The sequence below is a fragment of the Chionomys nivalis genome, chromosome 5 (genome assembly GCF_950005125.1).
Source record: "Chionomys nivalis chromosome 5, mChiNiv1.1, whole genome shotgun sequence".
NCBI lineage: Eukaryota > Metazoa > Chordata > Mammalia > Rodentia > Cricetidae > Chionomys > Chionomys nivalis.
The window spans coordinates 20,789,605-20,813,860 of NC_080090.1; the positions used below are offsets into that span (position 1 = coordinate 20,789,605).

The 24,256-nt window shown below is 45.9% G+C and overlaps 1 protein-coding gene across 2 annotated transcripts in view; it reads left to right on the plus strand.

Annotated features, from left to right (window-relative positions):
* The first annotated feature begins 496 nt into the window (after positions 1-496).
* The window catches only part of Cadm3 (cell adhesion molecule 3), a 30,424-nt gene continuing 6,664 nt past the window's right edge, over positions 497-24,256 (plus strand). Inside the window, exons 1-6 of one of the 2 annotated variants that reach the window (XM_057770133.1) lie at positions 497-761; positions 18,708-18,809; positions 21,656-21,796; positions 22,354-22,506; positions 23,190-23,327; positions 23,657-23,827. In XM_057770133.1, coding sequence (XP_057626116.1) covers positions 680-761; positions 18,708-18,809; positions 21,656-21,796; positions 22,354-22,506; positions 23,190-23,327; positions 23,657-23,827 — 787 coding nt within the window. In that variant the 5' untranslated portion in view covers positions 497-679. The remainder of the gene's footprint in view (positions 762-18,707; positions 18,810-21,655; positions 21,797-22,353; positions 22,507-23,189; positions 23,328-23,656; positions 23,828-24,256) is intronic. The other variant, XM_057770134.1, reaches the window with a different exon arrangement.

Here is a 24,256-nt window from a genome sequence, read left to right on the forward strand (position 1 = left end):
CTGGACAAGTAGAAGGTCTTGAAGAAGAGGAACTAAGAAGGCTAAGCTTAGGAGAAAGGTTTGAGTAAGTAGGTACCCTGGGGAGGTATACTTGGCCATACTGCTGATAGGGGTGCCCTAGCTTTGGGGATCCCGGTTGCCTAAGGAGAAGGCGGGGCCGGAGGATCTCAGGCTAGTGGGCACGCCCTTGCCCAGGCCTGCAGTGGACGCTCTCGCCAGCTGGCCCACCGCCCTGCCCACCTCCCCTCTCTCCACCCCAAGCCTAAGAGGGGTGCGCGTGGGGTCCCATTGCTGAGCCAGCTCCCTTCCTTTGCTCCACACCCGAGTGGTGCTGGAGGAGCTCCCGGGGGAGAAGATGGAAGGCACCACCAAAGCGCGGAGGGGGTGTGGAAGGCGGGGGGGAGTAAGGAATGCGGCATCCAGGCCCCCCCGCCACCCGCCCAGCCCCCCGTCACCCCCCCTCCACCTCCAACCGAATGGTTTGCTCCGAGCGCCCTATTTAATCCCGGCGACTGCAGCAGCGCCGGCTCCCTCCCGGTACCCGCCTCGGCCCCGGGCTTGGAAGCCGCTCCGGGGGCGCCCTTTTGGACAGCGACGCCGTCTACTCAGTGCCCCCGGCCCCAGTCCCCGGAGATCCAGGCTCGCCAGCGCCCAGCCGGGGAGGCGGCCAGGAAGCGCGATGGGGGCCCCTTCCGCCCTGCCCCTGCTCCTGCTCCTCGCCTGCTCCTGGGCGCCCGGCGGGGCCAATCTTTCCCAGGACGGTGAGTGAGGGAGGGGGCGGCGCCAGGGGAGGTGACCAATGCCCCGAGGTGGGGGTTCAGATTGGGAGTCGGGAGCAGGGAGCCTGTTGGCTTTGTTTAGAAGCGAGGGTTCAAGTCGCCAGCCTCTTGGAATACCCTTGTGTCTGTCTCTGAGCATCGCTGTCTCTGAGGACCGTGGGGTGTGCCGGCGTGTGCACCCTTCTATGTACAGAGCCGACTATGTGTGTCTGCGTGTACAGTAGGGGTCTGGATCTCGGGGGGTTGCTGTTTATTTGGAGCAGCCGGGGTCTGGAAGTGTTGATGTCCGTGTGTGTCTGGGTGTGCGCGTCTATGTTGGTGTCTGGTGCTGCGTTTCTGTGTCAGAGTCTGTGTGTATGTCTGTGTCAGTGTGTGTTGGGGGCGGAGTGAGATTTGTCGCTGTTTCAGTCAGGGCGTGTGTTGGGTGTTTGTGTATGTATGTCTGTAGGGGTTGGGTGGCCAGAACGATCCCCCAAACTGCTGCATGCAAACATTTCTGCTCCCCCGCGCGTCCCCCACCCGCCGCGGAGCTCTGAGTGGGCAGGGAACGGGGCCTGGGTGAGGCTGTCGAGGGGGGCGTGGGCAAAGGAGAGGGGCTTCTCCTTGAAGCAAAACAACAACACTGGGCGGAGGGGGCCCCAGTTTGGCTCTAGTCCTAGTGGTGGCAAAATCTGGGAAAGGAAACCTATACTTGGGTGCGGGGCAGCAAAAGGAGAGAGCAAGATATTTGGGGAGAAGGATCGATGGGAAGCCCAAAGCTTTCCTGAGCTGAGCATCAATTTCCCCAAATTTAGGGCGGGGTAGCAGACTAGCCTCTTTGCCCCAGTCTGCAACTCAACCCTTGTTGGGTTTGGAAAGGTAAAGAGGTGAAGGAAGGGAGTGGGGGGTGAAGAAAGGAGGCGGGGCCAAGGGAGAGGGGACTTGGGGAAGAGCCCCTCCCGCCCCAGGCCAGGGTATGTAGGTCAGCGCTGTGGGGGCACCTCAGTCTTCTTAAGGACTGCTGGTGGTTAATGGGGTGGCTTGAAGAAGTGTGTAGAGATAATAAGAAGGGCACCCCAGCTTAGAGCCTCAGGTCCCCGGAGGAGGGAGGACTAAAGGAATGCATCCTCCTCCTCTCTCTCTTGGCCTGTCAGAGGTGGGCTGGGTGGAGGAAGGGAAGAGGAACTGGGAACAGGACCTCTGCGGAGCAAAGGGAAGTGGGGAGAGTAGAGGGAGGGTGGTGGCTATGCCCGGCCAGATGCCAAGGGGGGGAAAAAAGAAAAAAAAAAAACAGAAAGAACCGCAGGGGAGGAGAAAGGGGAGGTGGTTCCTGGGCGATGGACCCAGTGGCCAGCAGGGATGGGCACAGGGCGGGGCGGGGTGGAGAGGGGAGGGGCTGGAACTGGGGAGGATGATGTAGAGAATTTCATCTGAGGAAAGCCGGCTGGGAGCCAGGGTGCTGGAGGAGTAATAGCTCCACCTTGCCTGACCTCCTCCCTTTACCCGGTCTCCGTCCTGGTAAAGAAGCTTCCCCTGGTGTAGGGACCCTGGGGATCCCCTCTCTACAGTTGGTTGGCTTACTCCTTTCGCTCTGTACTCCCCAAACTCCCCAAAGGAAGTTCTTCCTGTCACCACAGGGATGGCAGTCTCTTCTCTTGCACATGGAATCCCTGTCCCCAGAAGACTGCACTGGTGACCCTGTTCACAGAGGAGATGAGCAGTCCTGGGGGACAGTGGGCTTAATACAAGGCAAAAGGGGACAGTGGGTGTTTGTGCCTCAGTAATGACTCTCCTAAAAGGCCTTGACTTTCAGTGAAGTTCCTGTCTTCCCCATACTCATAGGTGAACTAAAGAAGCAAGTGCCCAAACTACAATCCTTTGGCAATAGGAACTAAGAGTGACAATCTAAGACCTGAAAAGAGAAAATGATCACATCAGTAAGCTTCAGGCTTTTCTTCTTCAGAACATAAATGACAAACTGGAGTAAATTTGTTCAGTGACCATATCTTTCCTCACCCAATGCATGACAACTCTTTCTTGTTCTTCATCTTGGGAGCCTATCCCCTATTTGGGCTTAAAGTTTAGAAAAAGAGAACTGTTGTATTCTCGGCTTAGAAATAAATATATTTAAGGCAGTAACATGGAGGTAGAGGGAAAGGTAGTAACTTCTGTATGAGAAACTGAAGAGAATGGGTCAGGAAAAGGGAAAGAGTTAGGACACTGTTTCCAAAGAAAAATCCAACCACGCCTCCAGAATATCTGTGCAGAGGGCAGTGCCTGCACTGTTTGAAACATAACCATTAGGTACCCTCCACTAAATTAATTCTGTACCTTGATTTCTGAGTCTGAGAAAGAGTGCCAGTGATGGAAAATAAATGCATAGATTATATACTACATGGATGCCACTCCTGGAGGCCATTCTGACTAGCATCATGAAGGGTGTCTAGCACCCCTGAGTTCACCTGGAGCTCCTGAGCAGGGTGCTAGGTGATGCTTAACTCAACTTATAATGTTTGACCCAATCTAGGAGAGATGTGGTGTAAAGACTTAAGGACCAAATAATCCAGCATGCTGAAGCCGCAATGGTCAAAGATGCTGTAACCGGGAAGCTAATTCCACTGAGAATCAGACAAACAAACTTCATGTGATGCTGAGGTGTAAAGCTCCTTTGGGTACAGCATAAATATTTAAGACTCATAAAGATGAGCAGGAATTGAGAAGCTGAAACAAGGTAGGGCCAGCAAATGTTATCTGAACCTGGCCGTTAGTGCTGTGGCCACAGGGCTAGGAATTTGCCACCTGCCCTCCCTTCTGGTCTTTCTCCCCTAGTACTGGCAGACGTCGGCAGCTCCAGTTTGAGAAACACAAGGTCTGTGAACTTAATGCACCCTGTGGTCATGTCTCTGGTGAGCAGCTTGACATTCAATATTGTGACCAGCCTTCTCAGGGTTCTTTATTCCCGAGTTATTTTCAGTACAGTGATTTAACCCAGTGGATGGACAACCTTGCTTTGCTTCATTCCAGGTTATAGCAACTTAACCTTTCAGTGTCCCACACATGCATTAGCTTTCCTTCCCAATGACCTTCCGTCCACTGCCATGCATTCTGCAGCCCCCTGGCCAGGTGCCCAGTGTGGAGATCATGCCCAATGTGCCGGAGAGGCCCAGCATTCTCTGTAGTGCTGCCCACGGATCTGCTTGGCAGATCTGCTCCGTTGAGTTTCTGTTCCTCGTTATAGCTGTAAGAGTTCTGTCTGTTTTTATTTCTGTTCTCTTTTAGTTCCTGCTATAACTCTGGGGAAGGACATACTCTCCCTTAAGATTTGCACAGCGTCTGACACAGGGAAGTTAAGGCCATCAGAGAGATACTGGGATGACATAGTTAATTCATTGACTATTCAGTTTGCCTAATGTGGATGTGAAATGGCTATCCAGAAATCATGGCTAGATATCCTAGCCTAAGTTTGGCCTAGACATAGATGACACTGTTGGTTTTGATAGCTTTCTCTGGGGCCTTGGTCTCTCCCTCATTAAGGAAAAGAGACCACCGGAGAATTGCTGAAATTAAGATCTGTAGCCTTTGCCCCATTCTTGGCTTCTCTGTATTCTTTAAGCTACACCTGACTTTTGCTACAGTCCAAAATTCTCTGCCCTCCGCCAAAAGTCAGCTGAGCCATCAGAGTGCACTTAGGCTTCCTTTCTTCCTCTTCCAACTGAGGAAAGAAGACCTAGTCCAATTTTAAGAGTGACATGTTGGAGATGTTCAGCATCCTCTTGAAGTGGGTGACTCATAGTTCTGCAGCCATGAAATTCCACAGATGGCATCTTTTTGGTGTTCTGGTCATTTTGAAATGGCAGACGGGACGTGATACCATTGCACTGTGAATCTTTAGATTGGAATTAGGCATTTCTTGCTGCTGCTCACTGCACTCTGATATGTAGAACGGTGTTTAAAGCTGTTTGTTCTTAAGTCATGTGGTAGGGGGAAATCTCACAGCTGTCAGAGAAAGAAAACCCTTGGGGCGGCTGTGCCTAGTTACATTCCACACTGTCTCCTACTCCAGTGGGGCTGCCTATTGGCTCCATAATCATTTTTTTTTTTGTCATCCGAGTCTCTGTAAAGGAATGTCATTTAAGGATGGCAGTCTAGGCTCTTGATTCTCCTGAAAGCAGTCAGCTTCTTGCTGAATGAAAAAACCAGAGCATTAGAAAATTTGAGTAATGATATCTTCTTTTTATTTTTTCTCTCTTTTGGAGCGTGTGTGTGTTTAACCTGTAGACTCATGAATACTTGTCAAGCTCCCCACCGCTAACATCTACGCTAGCCCAAGATCTTTTATTTTTAATGTTAGAGTCTAGTGCTTCCTGTTTAACTACTGGCTACAGGTCAATATACTGGAACATGACCCCTGTATGGGATCATGACCTAGATGTCAACCATAGGCTGTGAGAATAGCAATCACTACAGGAATGCTTTTAAGACAGAAGCAGGTAAAGAGAGAGAGAGAGAGAGAGAGAGAGAGAGAGAGAGAGAGAGAGAGAGAGAGAGAGAGAGAGAGAGGAGAGAGAGAGAGAGAGAGAGAGAGAGAGAGAGAGAGAGAGAGATCACAAAAGAGTCTCATAAACCACTAGGAAAAGATTCAAGTCTCTAAAAACACAGTCAAATTAAGAATAAACACTCTATATCATTTTCAAGTGGAGAAAAACATGTCTCTAGGGCAAAGACCCATCTCTGCTGCCAGGATCAGCAGTGGTAATGGTTCTCTATAAGGTCAGAAGCAGCTGGGGCTCAGGCTCATACAACTGTGCCAGAAAAATTTCAAGCCAGTACAGTTGTATGTGATAAGGAGGTCCATCCATTCTAATCCTGAAAAAAAAAAAATCAGCCTCTCAGGAGTAGAACACATACATCTATTGAGATATTTTTTCCACACACAGTGGCTCATTAAAGCTATATAATCGTTATTGAACCAGCAAGTATTAAAGAATCACTTATTAATTTACCAAAATTTTCTTAAGTAAAAAAGCCAGTGACTAAATTTCTCCAATAAAAACAGAGGGCTTTAAGCCTTGGTGACAGAACTCTTTTCGGGGGGGGGGGGATGTTGTTTTATTTTGTTTTATTGAGACCGGGTTTCTCTGTATAACAGTTTGACTGTACTGGGACTTGCTTTGTAGACCAGAGTGACCTCAGACTCAAAGTAATCTGCCTGCCTCTGCCTCCTGGGTGCAGGGATGAAGTCATGTGCCACTTTGCCCACCAGATACCACTCATCTTAAAAAGTCTGGTCTCATGTTTCTTCTCCTTTTATCATCAAATATTGAATTTTTATAGAAAAATTGGAGACTATCAGAATGTTTGTGTATGTCATATAACCTATCTGATGATTACACACATTTTGGCTTCCTTATATCTCAGTGTTTCTGAAGGGAGCAGGTCACAGGAACTTTATGTCATCTCCTTCCCTAGACAATAGACCTAACTTTATTTTTTAATAACTTGTAGCAAACTAAAATCTCTTCGTCACCACTCACACTTAGATAATGATCACACACTAACTGGTGGTGGTCCTTCTGGGTGTATGTAACAGACTCAAAGTACTTCAGGAAAAAAAAATTGATGGACGTCACGTGATGCTAACAGAAATCTGGCGTTAAGTTCTGTGGGCACGAGAGCCTGCTACCTTGCGATGCCAGGCCCCAAGTACCCTTTCAAATAAACTACCTGTGCTTTGAGCTCTCCATGGTGCTGGCCCCTCATGGTAACACTCCAGGCACTTCTTGTTGCTCTCCATGGTCCTGCTCCACCAATGCTTGATCATCTCTGCTCTCCCAGAGCAGCCCTCAGAACTGGCTGTGCTTTCCCTGCCTCCCCCCCCCCCCCCCGGTCAGAAACACATGCGGCCCTGATATTTGAAAAGGGAGTCCACACCCTGTTACAGAGATATAGAGTTCTCCTGACTAATCAACCCTAGGAAGGAGTGGTGCGGGAGAATTGTCTGTATTTGGTCAATCCTGTTTTAAATAAACGCTGATTGGCCAGGCAGGAAGTATAGGCGGGTCAACCAGACAGGAAGTAGAGGCAGGGTGATGAGAACAGGAGAATTCTGAACAGGGGGAACAGAAAAGTATTTCTCAGGTGTACATGTTCAGGAAATTGGGGTTTACAGTGTCCTCAGATGGCCTTGAAATAACTCCACGTTTTATTGTAGCTGGAAACATACTTTAAAATGGCCCTACAGATGCTGTGTTTTAGACTGAGATGACATTGTTCCTGTCTGATAATCACATACACTCCACAGATGTCGAGTGTAGAATGAGTCCTCCTCAGTCATAAGCATGCAGCTCTCGATAGCACCCTGAATCTGATGCAAGCGCTACCTGTCCTACTATAGTGCTTGCTTTCCTTCTGTCCTCTGCCTCAGCAATGCAAGCATTTTCTAGGCAATAGAAAATCCCCAACATATGAGAGGCATAGAAACTAAAATGAGAACCCTGATTCACTCCTTCCGCTTTTGTAACCATCTTTTATGGAGAAAGTGGCCTTAAATAAAAACGCCATCCTGGATTCATGTCCTTGGCCAAATCTCATTAGTAGCATCTTTCAGATGAACTCTCTTACACACCTGCCAATAATCTGATGACACCAAGTGCCACCCACCTAGCCAGCCTGTTCAACATTTTATATCAGATCAGGGCAAGCTCCTCTTCTCCTGAGTCTAAACTGTCTCATGTCAGTCTCTACATGAATGACCCAGAGGTCTAGGAGGCTGGATATCCAAATGAATTGCCAGGGTGTCTCCTTCATTTCCTCATTTGAAGCAAGAAGAAGCTTCATCCATCAAGGGCAGATAATGTAAGTGATTTATCTCTATGAGAGAGCCTTCTGGAAGATAGGACTGAGGTTGCAGCAACAGCTGGAGTATCTTGCATCCACTCATTTCCCTGGACACTCTGCTCTAGAGAGAGCAGACTTATTTCCAGAAGGATTGAAATGCAGTTTCTAACACTTTTCAGTATGTCCTTCACCCTGTGTGAGATCTTACATCTGGAAAGGTGTCCAGGAGAAATACACACACACACACACACACATATACATATATAAATCTATATATGACTGCATTTGCTAATGACTTATCTTTTCTTTTCCCCAGCTAGGCTTGTACTAATTGTATATTGATTGCTAATTATAAACACCTTTAGCTCATTTATTTCTACTTCAGGGTCAAGAAGGTCAGGAGTAGTGCCTTGCCCTGTGGAAAAGAAAATGTGGTGGAAGTCTGTGCACAGCCACTCATCTATAAGTCGACTACTACCTGTCTCTCTTCTTTGTCTTCAAAATTGTCCCAAATATTAGCAAAGTGGGATGAAGAGCTAGGACTTTGAATATCAGGTGCTATTGAGAATGGGCAAGACCTTGTTTTCTGTGTTTGTTTATTTTTCTATGTCTCAGCCCTTTGCTTTCCAGTCAAAGCTTCACCCAGGTTAAAAAGTTCCTAAATGTGAATTTATTCATGGAGCCTCTGATTTAAATATTTGACACCCTTTAGAAATGCAGAAAAACTCTACGTGCATCAGCGACAGATAACATGGAACTGACCATCGTGTCCACCCCTTTAAGGAACCTGAGGCCAAGTTCTTCCATTATAAAATGAAGGGCCAGTTTTACCATCTGCTCCTAGCCATTTGTCATTTGACAAACACAAAATTACAGTGGGACAGTGGCACTCACTAGTTCTCACACTTCCGGATAATGGCATCTTTCCCAAGGACATAGTATATGTTCCCCCTCCAACTCGCATCTTATAATCTCACACAAATATAAAACACAGCACCACTAAGCCCCTGAGCCTTCCATGTTTTCATTTATCCTCAACTGCTGTTAATGCCAAGTCTTTTCTGGTTTCCAAGCCCTGGAGCCCAATGTCAGTGACAGATGGACTGAGCCTCAGCCCTGGGGAGGAGAGGATTCTGGTCCTTTCCTGGGGAGTTTGAGCAGAAGAAAGAGACTAAATTCTGCTTTGGGGGGAAGCTCTGAGGTAAAGCCATATGGTTTTCTGGAAGTAAGGGGTTCTGATTAATATGAGCATGTGAAAGGGGCTCTGTTTCTGGGTCATAATAAAAGCTGTGTGTCTGAGACAGAAAAAAATAAAAACAGGCATATGAATAATGAGAATCATAGTGTGTTGAAGGACACGTGCTGAAGGAGAGAAAAAGGATGACCGAGTTGGAAAATACAAGCATCTTAGGGAGCTAAGAGAAGACGTAACCACACCAAAGCTGAAGCACTCAATGGAGGCTTAAAAAGAGGGAAGGAGGGACCTTTCTGTCAAAACAGCATTATTTGCCCTTTTGGAGACTGTGAGATTTGTAGACACGGAAGAATGTGTCTGTCTCATAGAAGAGTTAAACTACCAGAAAAGCACAAAGTGAGGCTAGCGTGTACAATGCAATGCGGCACTCTTAAAAATACAGATTTTCTTTTTCAAGTGGTAAGAATGAGAGAGAGAGAGAGAGAGAGAGAGAGAGAGAGAGAGAGAGAGAGAGAGAGAGAGAGACTAAGTCTCATTTAGTCTTAGGGGAATCAGGGAAACTAGAGTAGTGTGAGTGGGTGTATGGAGCAGAACACATTTTTCTTCATGTAACACTCCTAACCATTGCCCTGAACCTGTCATTCACGCCCAGCCTCTGATCATCCAGTGAAGGGAAACAGTAAAAACAAGTCAGGAATATCAGAACCAGCAGAGATAAATGCTTTCCTGCCTGCCTCATAACAAATTACGCTTTTCACAGCATTGTTATCCCTCCACACCAAGTCGTCACCCCAAAAGATCTAAATCACCACCAAAACAGCGATGCATGGGGTGGGACCCTGTAGGAAAGGGAATTTGCATGTGCATGCAGACAGGTCAGGTACCAGGCACCAGGTAGGAATGGTAGGATGAAAGTCAAATGTGAGATCTCTCACCCTCAGGAAATCTGTTCTTTGCATGTCCCTGGTTGGCTGAGCTTTATCACTCAGTCCCAATCAATCCCCATCTTCCCACACCCTTCCAGTGCACTAAATGAGTTCCAGGTTCAATTCTGTTATGTTTCCTTTCCTAACAACTTTCTTATTTCTGTTTTGAATTTATTTATTTAGTTGCATTGTATCTATATTGGCGTTTTGCCTGCATGCATGTCCTGTGTGTGTGGATTCCCTGGAACAGAAGTTGCTGACAGTAGTGAGCTGCCATGTGGGTGCTGGGAGTTGAACCTGGGTCCTCTAGAAGATCCCAGATGCTTTCCTACAATATGGGAGAATGCATACTTTTTCTAGTTCTATTTGTGTGTACGTTTGTGTGTGTGTAAGAAATAACAAGTTTTAGGAAGGATATAAAACTCTTCTACTCAGGTTAAGGGAGCATCCAAAACTTCAGACAAAACCGGCCTCTTGTCTACTGTACCAGAGTACACAGCCCACAACAAACCTGCCCTGATTTCTGAAGAATGAGATCACTGTGGGAAGGCATGAAGAGTTGAGGTAACAGATCCTGCAAAAGGCTGCCATCATCCCAGGTACCATCCTGTACCTACACAGAACCTGTTCTCCAGAAGTTCTTGGCGATGCCTTCCAGTGCTCTGCTGCCCCCCACTCCACCCCCTTCACAGACTCCTGCTGCAGAAGGCTAGATGTTTGTTTAAAATCCACACTTCCAGAATAAGGGAGCTAAGATGAACAAGGAGCTGTTTAGGATCAGATGCCCCTCCTTTATGTCTCCCAACTGCGTTTGTCCTTGTTACAACTCAATATTGGCTGCAGAGGGGGTTGTTTTGGTTGGGGGCCAGCCTAGGGCTCCCTCTCAGCGCTAATGCACCAAGAACACTGACTCAGTAGCAAATCAAAGCAACAGCTGTCTCCACCTCCTTCTCCGCCACCCACTTCCCAGTCTCTGCTCCTCAGAATCTTAACTAAGTCTGTGAGCATCCCCCCACCAGCCTACCACAAGCCCACTTCTGCCTCCAGATTTTTTTTCTTTCTAGCTCAAGAATAGGACATGCTCCTCTGCTTTTTGCTTCCCATCTAGTCTAACCTCTCTTTCTTCCACATCACAATCATGTACATGTTCCCATGGCCGTGCAAGTTACATGCTCCAGCAAGTAGATTCAGGAGCGCATGCACACACACACACACACCACACCACACACACACACACACACAGTATGCACAAAGTCTAATTCTCATGACTGTGTTTAGCTCCTAAGGACACAGCAGTGGCTTCTGACTTTCAAATTCCTCTTTTGTGGGAACTGAAGTCTGTCTTAAGGCCTGGCATTTGTGAAAATATGGCAGATGAAACTCCTTTGTCTCATCTCAACTTCTCCAACCTGTCTGATAGTTAGTAAGCTTACTTCCCTTGAACTTTGGGGTCCTTCCCATATGGTGATAAGAATCAGAGTAGAAATCACCAGATATAAAAGCCACACTCAGTGGCAACTGAACCTCTGAATTAGCTATTCCACAAGGACTCCTATGAGGTGATGATAAGCACAAAAGACCAGAGTCATAACTATAGCTCCCACTAACTGCCTGTGGGACTTCTTCCAATTCTCACACTTCTCAGGGATTTCAGTTCCTCGTTGTTAAAATGAGCAGCTGGATTTGGGGATGTGGTTCAGCAGCTTGTAAACATGCATGCTCACATGCACACGCACACAACGGTATTGGACTGACTGCTACTTACAATTATGTCAGCGCTGAAAGTCTGTACTTGTGAAAGTCATGGAGGAGAAACTATATTGCGTGAATTAATTATAACAGAAAAAGGAGAAAAAATCATTGCACTCTGGTGCCAGAGTCAGAAAGGCATCCTTCCCTTTCTGTCTGATAATCAACGATTTTAGGAGTAACCAGCTCTGGCCATTAGGGGTCAGTAGAAAATACTGATGGAATATGGAATCTGGCTTAAGAAACACAGCTGTGCACAAATGTGTGTACACCCCCCACGCACACACTGTCCATGACATCTTAAAATTTGATAGATTTTTAACATTTTTATATGAAAAAATTTTTTGAATGACTGTATTTTTATTTACTTTTAATTTTAGTGAGAAATGAGTATTAACACCGAGAATTTTTTTTTCATTTTAACCCCATCCTCACACCTGCTTTTGACAAGCTAGCCAAATATCCTGAGGATGCTTCACCTTATTTAACTTGGAAAACTTTTTGCTTCCTACCTGTTGAGGATGGAACCAAAATATGCCCCTGAAACACATTATAAAACCTGTTGGAATGCAGACTGAGTAGCTCCTAACCTGACTCTCAGATCTTCTAACAGTGTGAAAATGACACACTTCTCAACTCTTGAGTCTCTGGTCCAGGCTTTATACCCAACTAAAGGTTAGTTTGCACAACAGGACATTCCTGGGGGAGAAAGGAGTGGAAATCTACCCTTCCCCCATCTGTTTCCACTTACTCTCCTGTGCCTCTTAGGAGAATCAAATCAAGCTGGGAGAGAGTAATGACTCTGGGCCCAAGAGGCTGCTTGACAAACAAGACTGCAGGAGGGAAAAAAAAAAAAAACCAGACAGCAACAGAAATAATAGAGGGAGGACCAAGAAGGACAACATCTCCTCTCAGCAGCCCAGTGGCGAGAAGAGATCAGCAGGGGACCAGGGAGGCTAAGATCAGAGGGCAGCACCTGAGGCATGACTGAGCTCTGAGGTCTGGGGTGAACGTGAGCTAAAGTGCACCTGAGTTATGGAAGAGGGTGATGTTCAAGAGGGCTTCCTGGTCTCAATGCAGTCCAAAATCTCATTCCCGAAAGAAAAGGAAGGAAACACCTGAAAAGACAGAGGTGACTAGAAATCAGAATAAGAGCCATCTCTTAAGGTCCAGCATCCCTCTGACTGTGCCTTAAAATCCAGGTATTAGTGAACCGAGAGCTAAGGAAAAATGGGCAAAGCGAGGCAGGAATACAGAAAAAGAAGAGAGCCGGCCACTAGCTGTCAGAGTTCCCAGTCTAGAAACTGAGGGATGATTTTGGTAATCTGGCACAGTCGTGGCTGCCAAAAACCAACTGTAGGAAGCTGAATGTAAAGAGAGTCCTTTGTGAAGTCAGAGTGACTCCTCCAAATCTTGGAGTTATCTTCTAAGTCAGAATTAATGGAACTGGTCCAGTTTCCTCCAAATGCACATTCAAACATTTACTCTTAAAGAAAAACGTGGCTCTGAGGATAAGCAAACTACCAGGGGCCAAATTCCAAGTCTCATTTTGCTATGGCCGTTCTCTGCTGTCTGTGACCCGCATAGCAATTCACTAAGAAGCCGAATTGGGAGAGATTCTCAGGTCTGGGAGCCTAGCAATGAGACTCTTAATGGTGGATACTCCATTCTAAAAGAGAGTCAGTATTCTGGGCCACAGCCCCCAGTATGTTTTTTTGCTTGGAGATAACACTTCTCCACCCACCTGTCAGGGTAGTCGTGAGGAATAACAAGTAGGCTGGGCTGAACATTATTTTTAACTCCGCAGTTAGAGAAATGCTGAGTCATCACCATCATCATCACCATCATCATCAACTCCTACTCAGAGAGCTGCTTTTCTTTAGAGTCAGGGAAGTGAAGCTCCGGACACAGGCACTAGCAAGGTCGGCTGTAGTCATGCAGCCCAGATCTCTCGTTTCTTTGTTCCACCATCCCAAATGTGCTGTGCACCCACGACACGGTTAATAGTTCTGCCAATACATTCTAGATCTCCAGAGCAAACAAGGCAGGGAAGATACATAAACCAAACAGTCAAGGGTGATGCTGGCATACTCTCATAGCCTTCCCTACCAGTCACTTAAATTGCAGACATAATACATTTTTATTCATTTGAGTAACTCACTTATTTATTCAATAAATATTTATTGAGCCCTTACTATGTGTGAGGTCCTGTGCTTGCAGGGAAAACTGAGTCATTGGTGCCAATGTATTCTTTGAAGAGACACATTATTAAGTCTGCAGTCCCTGTCTCTGCTACTTCCAGTATGAACACTTGATCAGAAGGAAACCATTATAGGGGGAAGGATTACTTTTCCTTTAAAATACTGAGAATTCTAACGATATCAGAATCCATGGGTAAAGAAAAGAAGAACTAAGAAACACTCAAAACGATTGAATGCCAACGAGATAACCTTTTCATTTTTAGCCTAGGTGCTAGAATGTAATGAAAACATAAAAGGATTTTGTCAAAAGTTTTAAATAAACACATCTGTTGTTTGGTTAACCAAGAAGCCCCACACTATAAGACAATTAAGGGTAGACAAAATAGATCCCAAAGTATGGAGTGAAGGCACATTATAAAATCCAGTTAAAAACATAATTCACTGGATGCCAATCACAACAACGCCACCACCACAAGCAGCCTCTCTAGCCTGTTTCTCTGTGATTTTTTTATCATTCTGCAGGCATGCATCATGAACATTGTCTAGGGAAATCATCCCTGGCCAGAAATGTAAGTCTTCCCTCACCTATTCCTAACCCACCACAACACACCTGCTTCTGCCTCCTGGGGCAGGCTGTGCAGTAGGAAGATTCAAAAAGTTTGGGCTTTATGGCCAGAGAGACCTTTGTCCCAACCTAGCCCTTACTAGGAGCATCACATAATTCCCTAGTTGCCTAGAGTTACACCTATGAACCTCTTAACTTAAGTCTTGAGATTAAAACTAGGTTGTGGCAGGGGTGGGGTGAGGTTTGTTGTTTTTTTAATATCAAGTCCTGTCTTGCAGATGTTCATGTAGGAGTCGTCCAAGCTTTGCTTGACCTACTCCTTCCTGTGCTTTTGGATTTGCTATTTTCTCCGTGCTAACAGATTTTGAGCTCTGTTCCCACAACAGAAGATACTGATTCATTTGATAAATAAATATTTATTAAGCACCTTCTATGTGCAATAAGCTATATTGGGGCCATTATTGATACGAAGATGAATTAGACATCAACTGTTCTTGCAGGATGTTTATGATTTAGGAAGAAGCCCCAGTGGCAACGCTGGAAGAAATTCTGCATCATGAAAGGAAGGTAGGGAAAGTAATGCAACCCAGAGATAGGGGAAAGAATTACCAACTAGGCCACCAAGGAAGTCCTCTTGAAAGAAGAGCTGCACAAAGTAGGTTTAAAGGCTAGAGTTAAGACCTGTGAAGATGGGTGAAGAGCATTTGAACCAAGTTAGTATAGAAAAGGGAATGGACAAGGGATGGCCAATGCTTTAAGTGGAATTCTAAATAGCTCCTATGTCTAGAATGTGGGATCAGTGAAGTGGAGAAAAGACGAAGTTTACAGGTGGGTTGACATTAGACTGTATAGGACCTGGAAGTCAAGGCTAACCAATGTGGGTATTATCTACAGAAAATGTAAAGTCAGCTGGGTATATGACTCAGCAAAGAACTTGCTATGAACCTAAATCCAGGTTTCTAGCACTCGTGTAAAAAACCTGGAATAGTGGCATGCATCTGGACACCCAGCATCAGTGGCTGGGGTGGCAGGTGCACACCTTTGTAGAAAAATTAGGTAAAGAGCAAGTTAAGATGGTAGAGGAGCTTATTGCCAAGGCTGACAACCCAAGTTCAATCCCAGGACCCCTAGGGTGGAAGGAGGTAACTGACTCCTGCAGGTTCTCCTCCAACTTCCACACAGACACTACAGCATGTATCCCCACCCCACACAAATAAATTTAATTTTTAAAATATAAGGTGGAGAATGAGCAAAGAATGTACACCATGTCAGCTCCTGACATCTATGTGCACAGCTGCATGCGTATGTAGGCACATACTCAAGAACCCACAAGCTCACATACAACTCTCTCTCAGACACATCACACACACACACACACACAGAGAGAGAGAGAGAGAGAGAGAGAGAGAGAGAGAGAGAGAGAGAGAGAGAAAATCTAAAGTCAGAGAAGGCATGTGAGCAGATAACAATATGACTAGTAAGACTGATGCCTGATGCTCCCCAACTCATATGATCAAGACTGAAGCTTTTTTTTTTCCTTCATGGCTCTCCCAACATCGGGAGGGTGTTCTTCACCAGTGGCTCTGTGCCAGAAGCTCCTTCCAAGGTCCCTGAGTAGAATCCTTACTAACCCACTTCAAAAAGTCCATATGTCCCCTTTAGAATACTCCTCAGTTTCATCCCTTTCCTGTCCAAACATTTTGAGGGAAATCATGGTGATGTCATAAATGACTGGCACAATTTTAATCCAAAGATAGCTCAAGCTTTTCATAAACCGGTTTATAATTTGCGCTACTTATCCGTACTCCTGAAGATAGCATTGCAATCACTCACCTGCTCCCACAGGAATGGCCACTCAGAATCTGTCACCAGTAGCCTACAATTTCATAAAATCGGGTAACGTTCAGACATGCTAACAGAATTCCCAAGACTAGAGATCGAATATCAAAAGTACATTTCAGGATTAGGAGATCTGTCATGCACACCCCCATAGAAGGGGAAGCAATGCCCCAGCCATGTCTTAAACAGTTTCCTAAAATACTACAAACCAAAGTGAATTCTCTGCAAACATACAGAGGCAATAAATCATGCACATCCCAAACATGTCATTTATTGAAGGTTATTTGTTGCTTTCTGCCTCTGAACAGTTCAGCTGTGTTTAAATGATGTACATCGCCATTTGACTTACTTATCCTGTGCGGGGGGGGGGGGGGGGGGGGGGCGGAGCAACACACAGAAGTGGGAATGGGGAGATGACGGACAAGCATGAGCAAGGAGAGCAGTCACTGGTGCCGAGGTAGCAAATCACCAGACAAGTCACGTGCACCATGAGCTTACCAGGATGGGCGGGTTAAAGAAACGTAGGTGAAAATGGTGATGTTTTTGCCCACAACCTCCTCAGAGTTTAGACGCAGAGCTTGGGAACCAAACACAACCCATTGAAGTGTGCAAAGGCTCTGGAAAACAGGGGCTGTTAGAAGCTGAGAACCCCATAAGGGGTAGAGAGGGTTCTTGAGAGTTGTGCTATTTGGGTTTTTTTTTAGGTGAGCCAAGGAACCTCTTCGGATGTCAACTTTAAAAGTGATTATATCTGGCTGCCTACCGCTAGCAATTGTTTTGAGATTAAATGAAATCATGGGTGAAAATCCGCTCTGCAAACTGAAAGTCCCACACTGACGTATGACAAGGCTATTTCCTCGGTCCATTTAAGTAAAAGCTTGTGTAGTGGCTCTTAGATTGTGTGCTGGGTTACCAATGCCCTGTGAGGGCGCTTAGACCGCTTGCCTTGCTCCTCCCTGTCCCTCAAGCAGCCCGTGCCTTAGCACGATCAACCCGTTTCTTATTTGATGTTGGCACAGCACACTCCAAAATGTATAACCTGGAAAATAATATGAAACACTCACCAATGTCCAGTCGTCTTCATCCTTGGTGTCCCCAGGATGAGGGCTCTGCACCCCAGGACTGCCTCTCTGCCTAAACTGAGAGCCCTGCCCTCCGTTTTCCTCGCCTCTTTTGCCTGTCTTCATCAATTCTTCTTTTCCCATTAGAGATGTACCTGGTCTCTCAACGTCACTCAGAACCAAGTAAATTCCCAGATCTTCTGGGAGAGCCAGGTCAGGAGCAGTGGGAAAGGCAGCTGTCTACACTGTAGTCCGCCAACCCCAAAAGCTCTCTTAGAGCTTTATCTGATGCTAGGACTATCCCTTTCTCCTTTCCCCCTTTCTTCCTTCCTCTCCCTCACCCTCTTTCTCGGCTACCCCATCTTTTTCCCTCACCGACTTGCTTTCTTTTTCTTCCGATTAATCCTCTCTCCCGAGTGCTCTCTTTTTTCTTCTCCGGAGAAGTTCATCCCCCACTTTAGTCTTTTTTCAGTTCTGACCCACCCACCCGCTCTCTCTTAGCCCCACCTCTACCTTCTTATTCTCCCCACCCCCACCCAGACCGTGGCGCCTGTAGGGACCTTTGACAAACTTCTCCCTGTATGCTGTCCCTGGAAGAGAAGCAACTCTAGTGTCTGCTCAGCAGCTGATGATCTCACTAATTTTGCGCGATTTGATTGGCCACTCTAGGGCTCTGTGGCGGGAAATCTTGCAGAGGGGCTTAGCTGGTTTCTTTGTCCCTCTGTTCTTTCTATTTGGTTAGGAGCTGAGAACCCCAGACACTACTGTGTTTCACAAGACAGTATAACAGCGATCTAGTCCTAAGAGAGGTGGTGACTATTGCCCGGGTAACAAAGTTTGGTTGCATCAGAGCGAAGTACAGGCTCAGTGAGGCAGAGCCCTGTGAACCTAGTATGAAAACTTAGAATCTGAGCGCAGAAGGTAAGACTCTGGCAATGTGTAGTGCAACTTATAGCCCCAACTTCAATCTTTCTTCAATAAGAAAGGTGTCTCATCTTAGAACAAAGAGCATCAGATTTGAAAGCAGGCATTTCATTTCCAGTGTCTACTCAATTTGTATGACTTTGGGCAAGTCATTTCATTCTGCTTCCACCAAGCAAAACAGGAGTGACGATACCAACACTTTTCATAGGTCAAGGGAAAGAATCAAATGTGAACATATGCTCTAATGTGTTAATAGATAATGTGGTACAACAGAAAGAATCCTGGATAAGGAGTTTATAATGGGTTGTTTTGTTTTCAGTTTTCATTTTTCTTTCCCTCTCAATCTTTTGGGGACTTCTTTGTCCTCTTCTGTGAAGTGGGAAAACTGGGCTGAATGGTCTCCAAGTTCTCTTTGACTCTCACACTACATGGTTGACAGATAAAACCGTTATCATCCTCCTTTAAAGGGCCTATCAGAGGAGAGTCTTTTCCTTTTCCAGAACTCCTGCTAATGTCTCACTTTCTCTTAGGTATGTTGGTGAAGCCATTTTCCATAGGGGCCTAGCCCCTCCCACACCCCCACAATGGAAGTGTAGACACAAGCTATAGTAGTGTGCACAGGGTTCATCCCTGATGCAGGTTCTCTCCCCAGGCTACTGGCAGGAGCAGGATTTGGAGCTGGGAACTCTGGCTCCACTGGACGAGGCCCTCAGCTCCACAGTCTGGAGCAGCCCTGACATGCTGGCCAGTCAAGGTGAGAAACCAGGCCCTTCATCTCAATGTTTTCCAGATGCCTCTCACCCATCCTCACATCATCTCTCAGTCGTGGTACTCCACCCCATGTTCTCACGCCTCTCATTACCACACAGCTTTCTCCTTCCCATTTGACATATAGTCCTCAGTTCTGCATCCACCACCACATTTCCATGCACCAACTCCCTCTCTCACTCTGGCACAGAGACCTCTGTAACCCTACACCTCTTTCCAAAAATAAGATGCCCTGGAGAAACGGATTACTCAAAACAAAGAGGTCCTGGAAAGACATTGTCAAAGAGGAATTCTTCAAGTGAGACAAGGACAGAGGGATTAGAGGTTGGAAATTGATATGTGTCAATTGCAAACGAAGGGCCTCAGCCACTTCCCATTGAGAAATTTTGAGAAAATTTCACTTTCAAATTTGCTTAGTGGCTACACAACAATCTCAAAATCCAATTATAGTCTTAATTCTCCTTTCAGAGGGTCACTTCAGAAAGAATTCCAATGACAACAGCTCCATATTGAGGACAGAACAGAGTTAGAGTTATAGTGTTGAGAACTGGTGGGCTGATCTTAGGAGTCTCTTCGCCTCTGTTGCTTTGCTGCCTGTGTCTAGGAGATGAGGGAATTGGATTTCTGGCCCCAGTGGCTCCCTCACTTCCAGCTTCTACAGTTCTAGGCAGTACTAAGCATCAGGCTTCATACTCCAATTCGGAAACTACCAGTCCTTAATGGTGTATCTTGCTTGGCATAATTTTCAGCATGCCTTCCCTTCTGAGGGCCTTCTCTTGGCTGGTATTTCCTGGAAATGTAAGTCAGGTGACTAGAAAAGTAAGAGAGAAACAGGCAGGTGGGGTCAATCTGTGGTAAAGGGAGTATCTATTTTGTTTGTTGGTTGGTTGTTCGAGTCAGGGTTTCTCTGTGTAACAGTCCTAGCTGTCCTGGAACTAGCTCTTGTAGACCAGGCTGGCCTTGAACTAGCAGAGATCCGCCTGCCTCTGCCTCCCAAGTGCAGGGTTTAAAGGCATGCGCCACCACCACTCAGTCCATCTGTTTGTTTTTTATAGTGCTCTGTAGAGGATGTGGTAAGCACGATTCCTGGTTTCCTACTGAGCAATGAATAGTGCTGGTTGAGGAATTTGGTGACATAGAACAGACTTTTGGATACTCCAGAAGCAGAGAAGGGAGGTGATTATTTTAGATTAGTTCTGAGGAGGTCACTGATGTTGGGTCACTAAAAGCGATTCTGAAGATGAGGGAATCAATACTAGGAATCAGAGTCCATGCTGTGAGAACTAAGCACAAGGCCTGAGGGAAACAGATGTCAGTATTGGAGAGGTTCACAGCTAGGGCTGAGGAGAAGGTTGATTTGGCATTAAACTGATCTATCCAAAAGATACCTGAATTTCTTCTTCCCTCTCCCTCTCTTCCTTCTTTCTTTCCTTCCTTCCATCCTTTTTCCTCTCTCTCTTTCTTTGTGCGTGTGTGTGTGTGAGTGTGTTTGTGTGTGTTATTGTGTGTGTGTATTAATTTTGATATAGAGTGTATGCAGTCCAAATTGGCCTCAAATTCAGCATGTAGTCAAGGATAACCTACAACTTCTGGCCATCTTTTTCTACTTCCTAAGTAATGGGTTAACATATTCGATCGATCACAACCAACCATTACGATGCTGGGGATCCAGTTTCGGCCTTCCTGAATGCTAGGCAAGGACTCTATCAACTGAGTCTGTGTTTTATTTAATTTCTCTAAGGAGAGAAGAGTTATAAAATATGCTTTCAGCACATTGAGGGGGGAACTTCAGTCTTTTACTCTTTAAATAATATCGGGGTGGTAATTTGGGTTTGTATTTGGAGAGACAAGGAAGAGTTACCAGGAAAGAGAACAAACAGTTGGATGTGGTTGTGCATGCTTATAATCCCAGACCTTAGAAAGCAGGGACAGAAGGACTTTGGTAAATTCAAGACTATTGTGAATACATAGTAAATACCAGGCCAGCCAGGACTGTATAGTGAGACCTTGTCTCAACAAGAGCTACAATAATTAATAATAATAGTGAAGCCGGGCGCTGGTGGCGCACGCCTTTAATCCCAGCACTTGGGAGGCAGAGGCAGGCGGATCTCTGGGAGTTCCAGGCCAGCCTGGTCTACAAGAGCTAGTTCCGGGACAGGCACCAAAGCTACAGAGAAACCTTGTCTCAAAAAACCAAAAATAATAATAATAAATAAAAATAATAATAATAGTGAAAACCGATGATGAATTTGATGATTGGATTGAGGCTATTATTGGAAAAATTTTAAAGTATGCTAAAATGTTTCTGTTTTTAATTTCTGGTTTGTTTGTTTGTTTTGCTCTTTTTGTGTGGATGAATGTATGCACACTAAGATCTGGTAAAAATTTTCCTTATTTAGGTCTTAGATTAGTAGTCATAATTGCTTCTAATGGTTTTGCTCTTACATTCAGTGGTAACAAGAAGGCAGAACACAGTGTGGCAGCTATGTATGTGTGTTCTCAACAATGAATGCAAGAACCATACCAAAAAAGACACATATGGAGTAGTATGTTCAGGTCTGGGTGCCTTTACCCTTTTAGCATTTGTGACTCTTCCCGTTCACCCAACATTCAACAAGGGATGATGCTTTCTGTGTGTCCACAGTGAGAGAGATCAGGTGTGTCTCCCCTCTACTGCCACAACCACCTCTCTATCCCTTCACTCATGAAGCCTCAAGCATAGACAGAGACCAGAGCCTTGGGGAGAATAAACTAGCTGAGGCTGACTGTGGCCCAGTGGTGGGTAGACATCCTCGGGACTTCTATGAAACTAACTCTGCTCTACTCCTGCAGATAGCCAGCCCTGGACTACTGATGAAACAGTGGTGGCTGGTGGCACCGTGGTGCTCAAGTGTCAAGTGAAAGACCATGAAGACTCATCCCTACAGTGGTCTAATCCTGCCCAGCAGACGCTCTACTTTGGGGAGAAGAGAGGTAGTGTCTCCTGAGTGAGCTTTCTCCATGGGAATCATGGGCTAGGAGAGAGGGACAGCAGAGGCTAAGGCTATCTTTGTAGTCCAGAGGCTGAGAAACACAAGGTATGTTCTTTGAAAAAGCAATAAACTGTGGGCTCCTCTGTTGTTTGCAGAGAGAAACCAGCACTACAGCTCTGACCTTAGCCATGTATAGTCTTATAGGTCTTATAGCCTCATCAGGTGCTGGAGCACCAGGCTCCAAAGAAGTGCTTATGACAACTGATATTAGGCAGCCCCAGGCTTTTCCTAAGTAATTACAAAAAATACAGACTATAATACTGGTCTATTAAGCTACCATGTTTAGTGGTTCATGAAAGTCACTGAATGATTCTGTCCTAAGTCAAGGTGTTTTTGTGTTTGTTTTGGTTGGGGTTTTTGTTTTTTATTTTCTTTCATTTTGGTTCTGTCTCCCACCCCCACCATTCCTCCCTGCCCCTCAATGACGGTAGCACAGGAGTGGAAGATGAACATGCAAGGTACTGGTAGAACCCTGACTCTCCATTCTCATTTCCCCAGCTCTTCGAGATAATCGGATTCAGCTGGTTAGATCCACTCCCCACGAGCTCAGTATCAGCATCAGCAATGTGGCGCTGGCAGACGAGGGCGAGTACACATGCTCCATCTTCACCATGCCTGTGCGAACTGCCAAGTCCCTTGTCACTGTGCTAGGTGAGGCTCCTCAACCCCTGTGTCTCTGCGGCACGCTGCTTTGCAAACAAATCTCCCTCAGTTGATCCTCCAAAGCCTCCCAGAACCAGGCAGGCCTCCAATAATATCAGAAAAGGTCTGCACGCCTTCCTCTAAATACGAGAAAAGCAGAGTTCTGATCTGCTGTACTTACTATTTGTTCTGGAACAAATCTCTTTAAGCGTAAACTTCACAATTTATAGCAGGGAATGGTCATTCCCCTTCACTCTGAAAATTCCATGTGGAGACACAAGATCTATATAAAATATCTTATTTTAATTTCCAAGAAAAGTTCTTCGGTTGTTTGAATGCAATTATCTCCATTCTGTTATCTGTATTCTAATTCACATCTCCACTGCTCTGGGCCTTTTACCATCTGCTTGGCCACCTAGTTGGATTCTGGGATATCCAGTCACTGTTGTGCTCAGGCACCGCATCCCCACTCCTTTTAAACTCTCATACCTCCTCACCTTCGTCTTCCCGTTTTGTCCTCAAGAAGTAGATCCAAGAGAACACTGACGCTTTGTGCTTCTACCCAGCTCTCTAAATCAAAGCAGAGCTCAGATATTCTGCCCCTATAGTGGACATATCTCCAGGGAGAACATGAAGTGTGACTTCACACGGTGCCTCTCCTTCCTATCCTGGCCATTCCCTCTCCATCGCAGGAATCCCACAGAAGCCCATAATCACTGGTTATAAGTCATCCCTGCGGGAAAAGGAGACAGCCACTCTAAACTGTCAGTCTTCTGGGAGCAAGCCTGCAGCCCAGCTCACCTGGAGGAAAGGTGACCAAGAACTCCACGGTGAGTAGCTCCTGCCATGGGGTTACAGAAATGAGGTGGTACAGGAAAAGGGGTGGTGCAATATGTTTCTATGGCACATAAAAAATAATGGAGATGAAGAAAGTGAATAGCAGTGACATTGTGGATATGTGTGTGTTGCGATCTACATTCTCTGTACACATTCATATCCATTTCAAAACTTTTCTGAGTCTGTCCAAGATAGACTCAGAATCTGTGGGGCCCAGACAGTATCTGTATGTTAAGATACAGTCTATCTGTATGTACTGACAATGTATCTCCTCTTTATGTGTGTGTGTGTTTCTGTCTGTCTGTCTTTTTCTGCATTCTAGGAGAACAAACACGAGTCCAGGAAGATGTCAATGGAAAAACCTTCACTGTGAGCAGCTCAGTGTCATTCCAGGTTACCCGGGAAGATGACGGAGCAAGCATCGTGTGCTCTGTGAACCATGAATCTCTAAAGGGAGCTGACAGAGTCACCTCTCAGCGCATTGAAGTTTTATGTATGTCATGGGCTCTGGGGTGAGAAGGACCAGGTGTGAGGTAGGGAGTAAGGAAAAGAGAAGCGTGCTGGTGGCTACACATGAGGCCACATGCTTAGTGAAAGTAGCAAAGCTTCAGTAAAGAAGGCCCTACAGTAAACACGGAAGGCTTGGAGAGATGAGGGCTTTGTCTCACTGAGTTGACTCTGCTTGTGCTGCCAGAGAGCAGCCACAGACAAAGCGTAAACAAATGAGCTGGGCTGCATTCCAATAAAACTTTATTTACTAAAGCTTGCAACTGGCAAGATTTGGCCCAGGGGCCAAGTTTACCAGCCCTTGGGCTACGCTGGTGAAATGCAGCTAGGCTGTAACTTAACAGTGGTAAGAGTAGCAAACCCAGAGTCTGGGGCTGTAGTTTAGTCTGTACTCCATGCCACACTTATTGTGTGG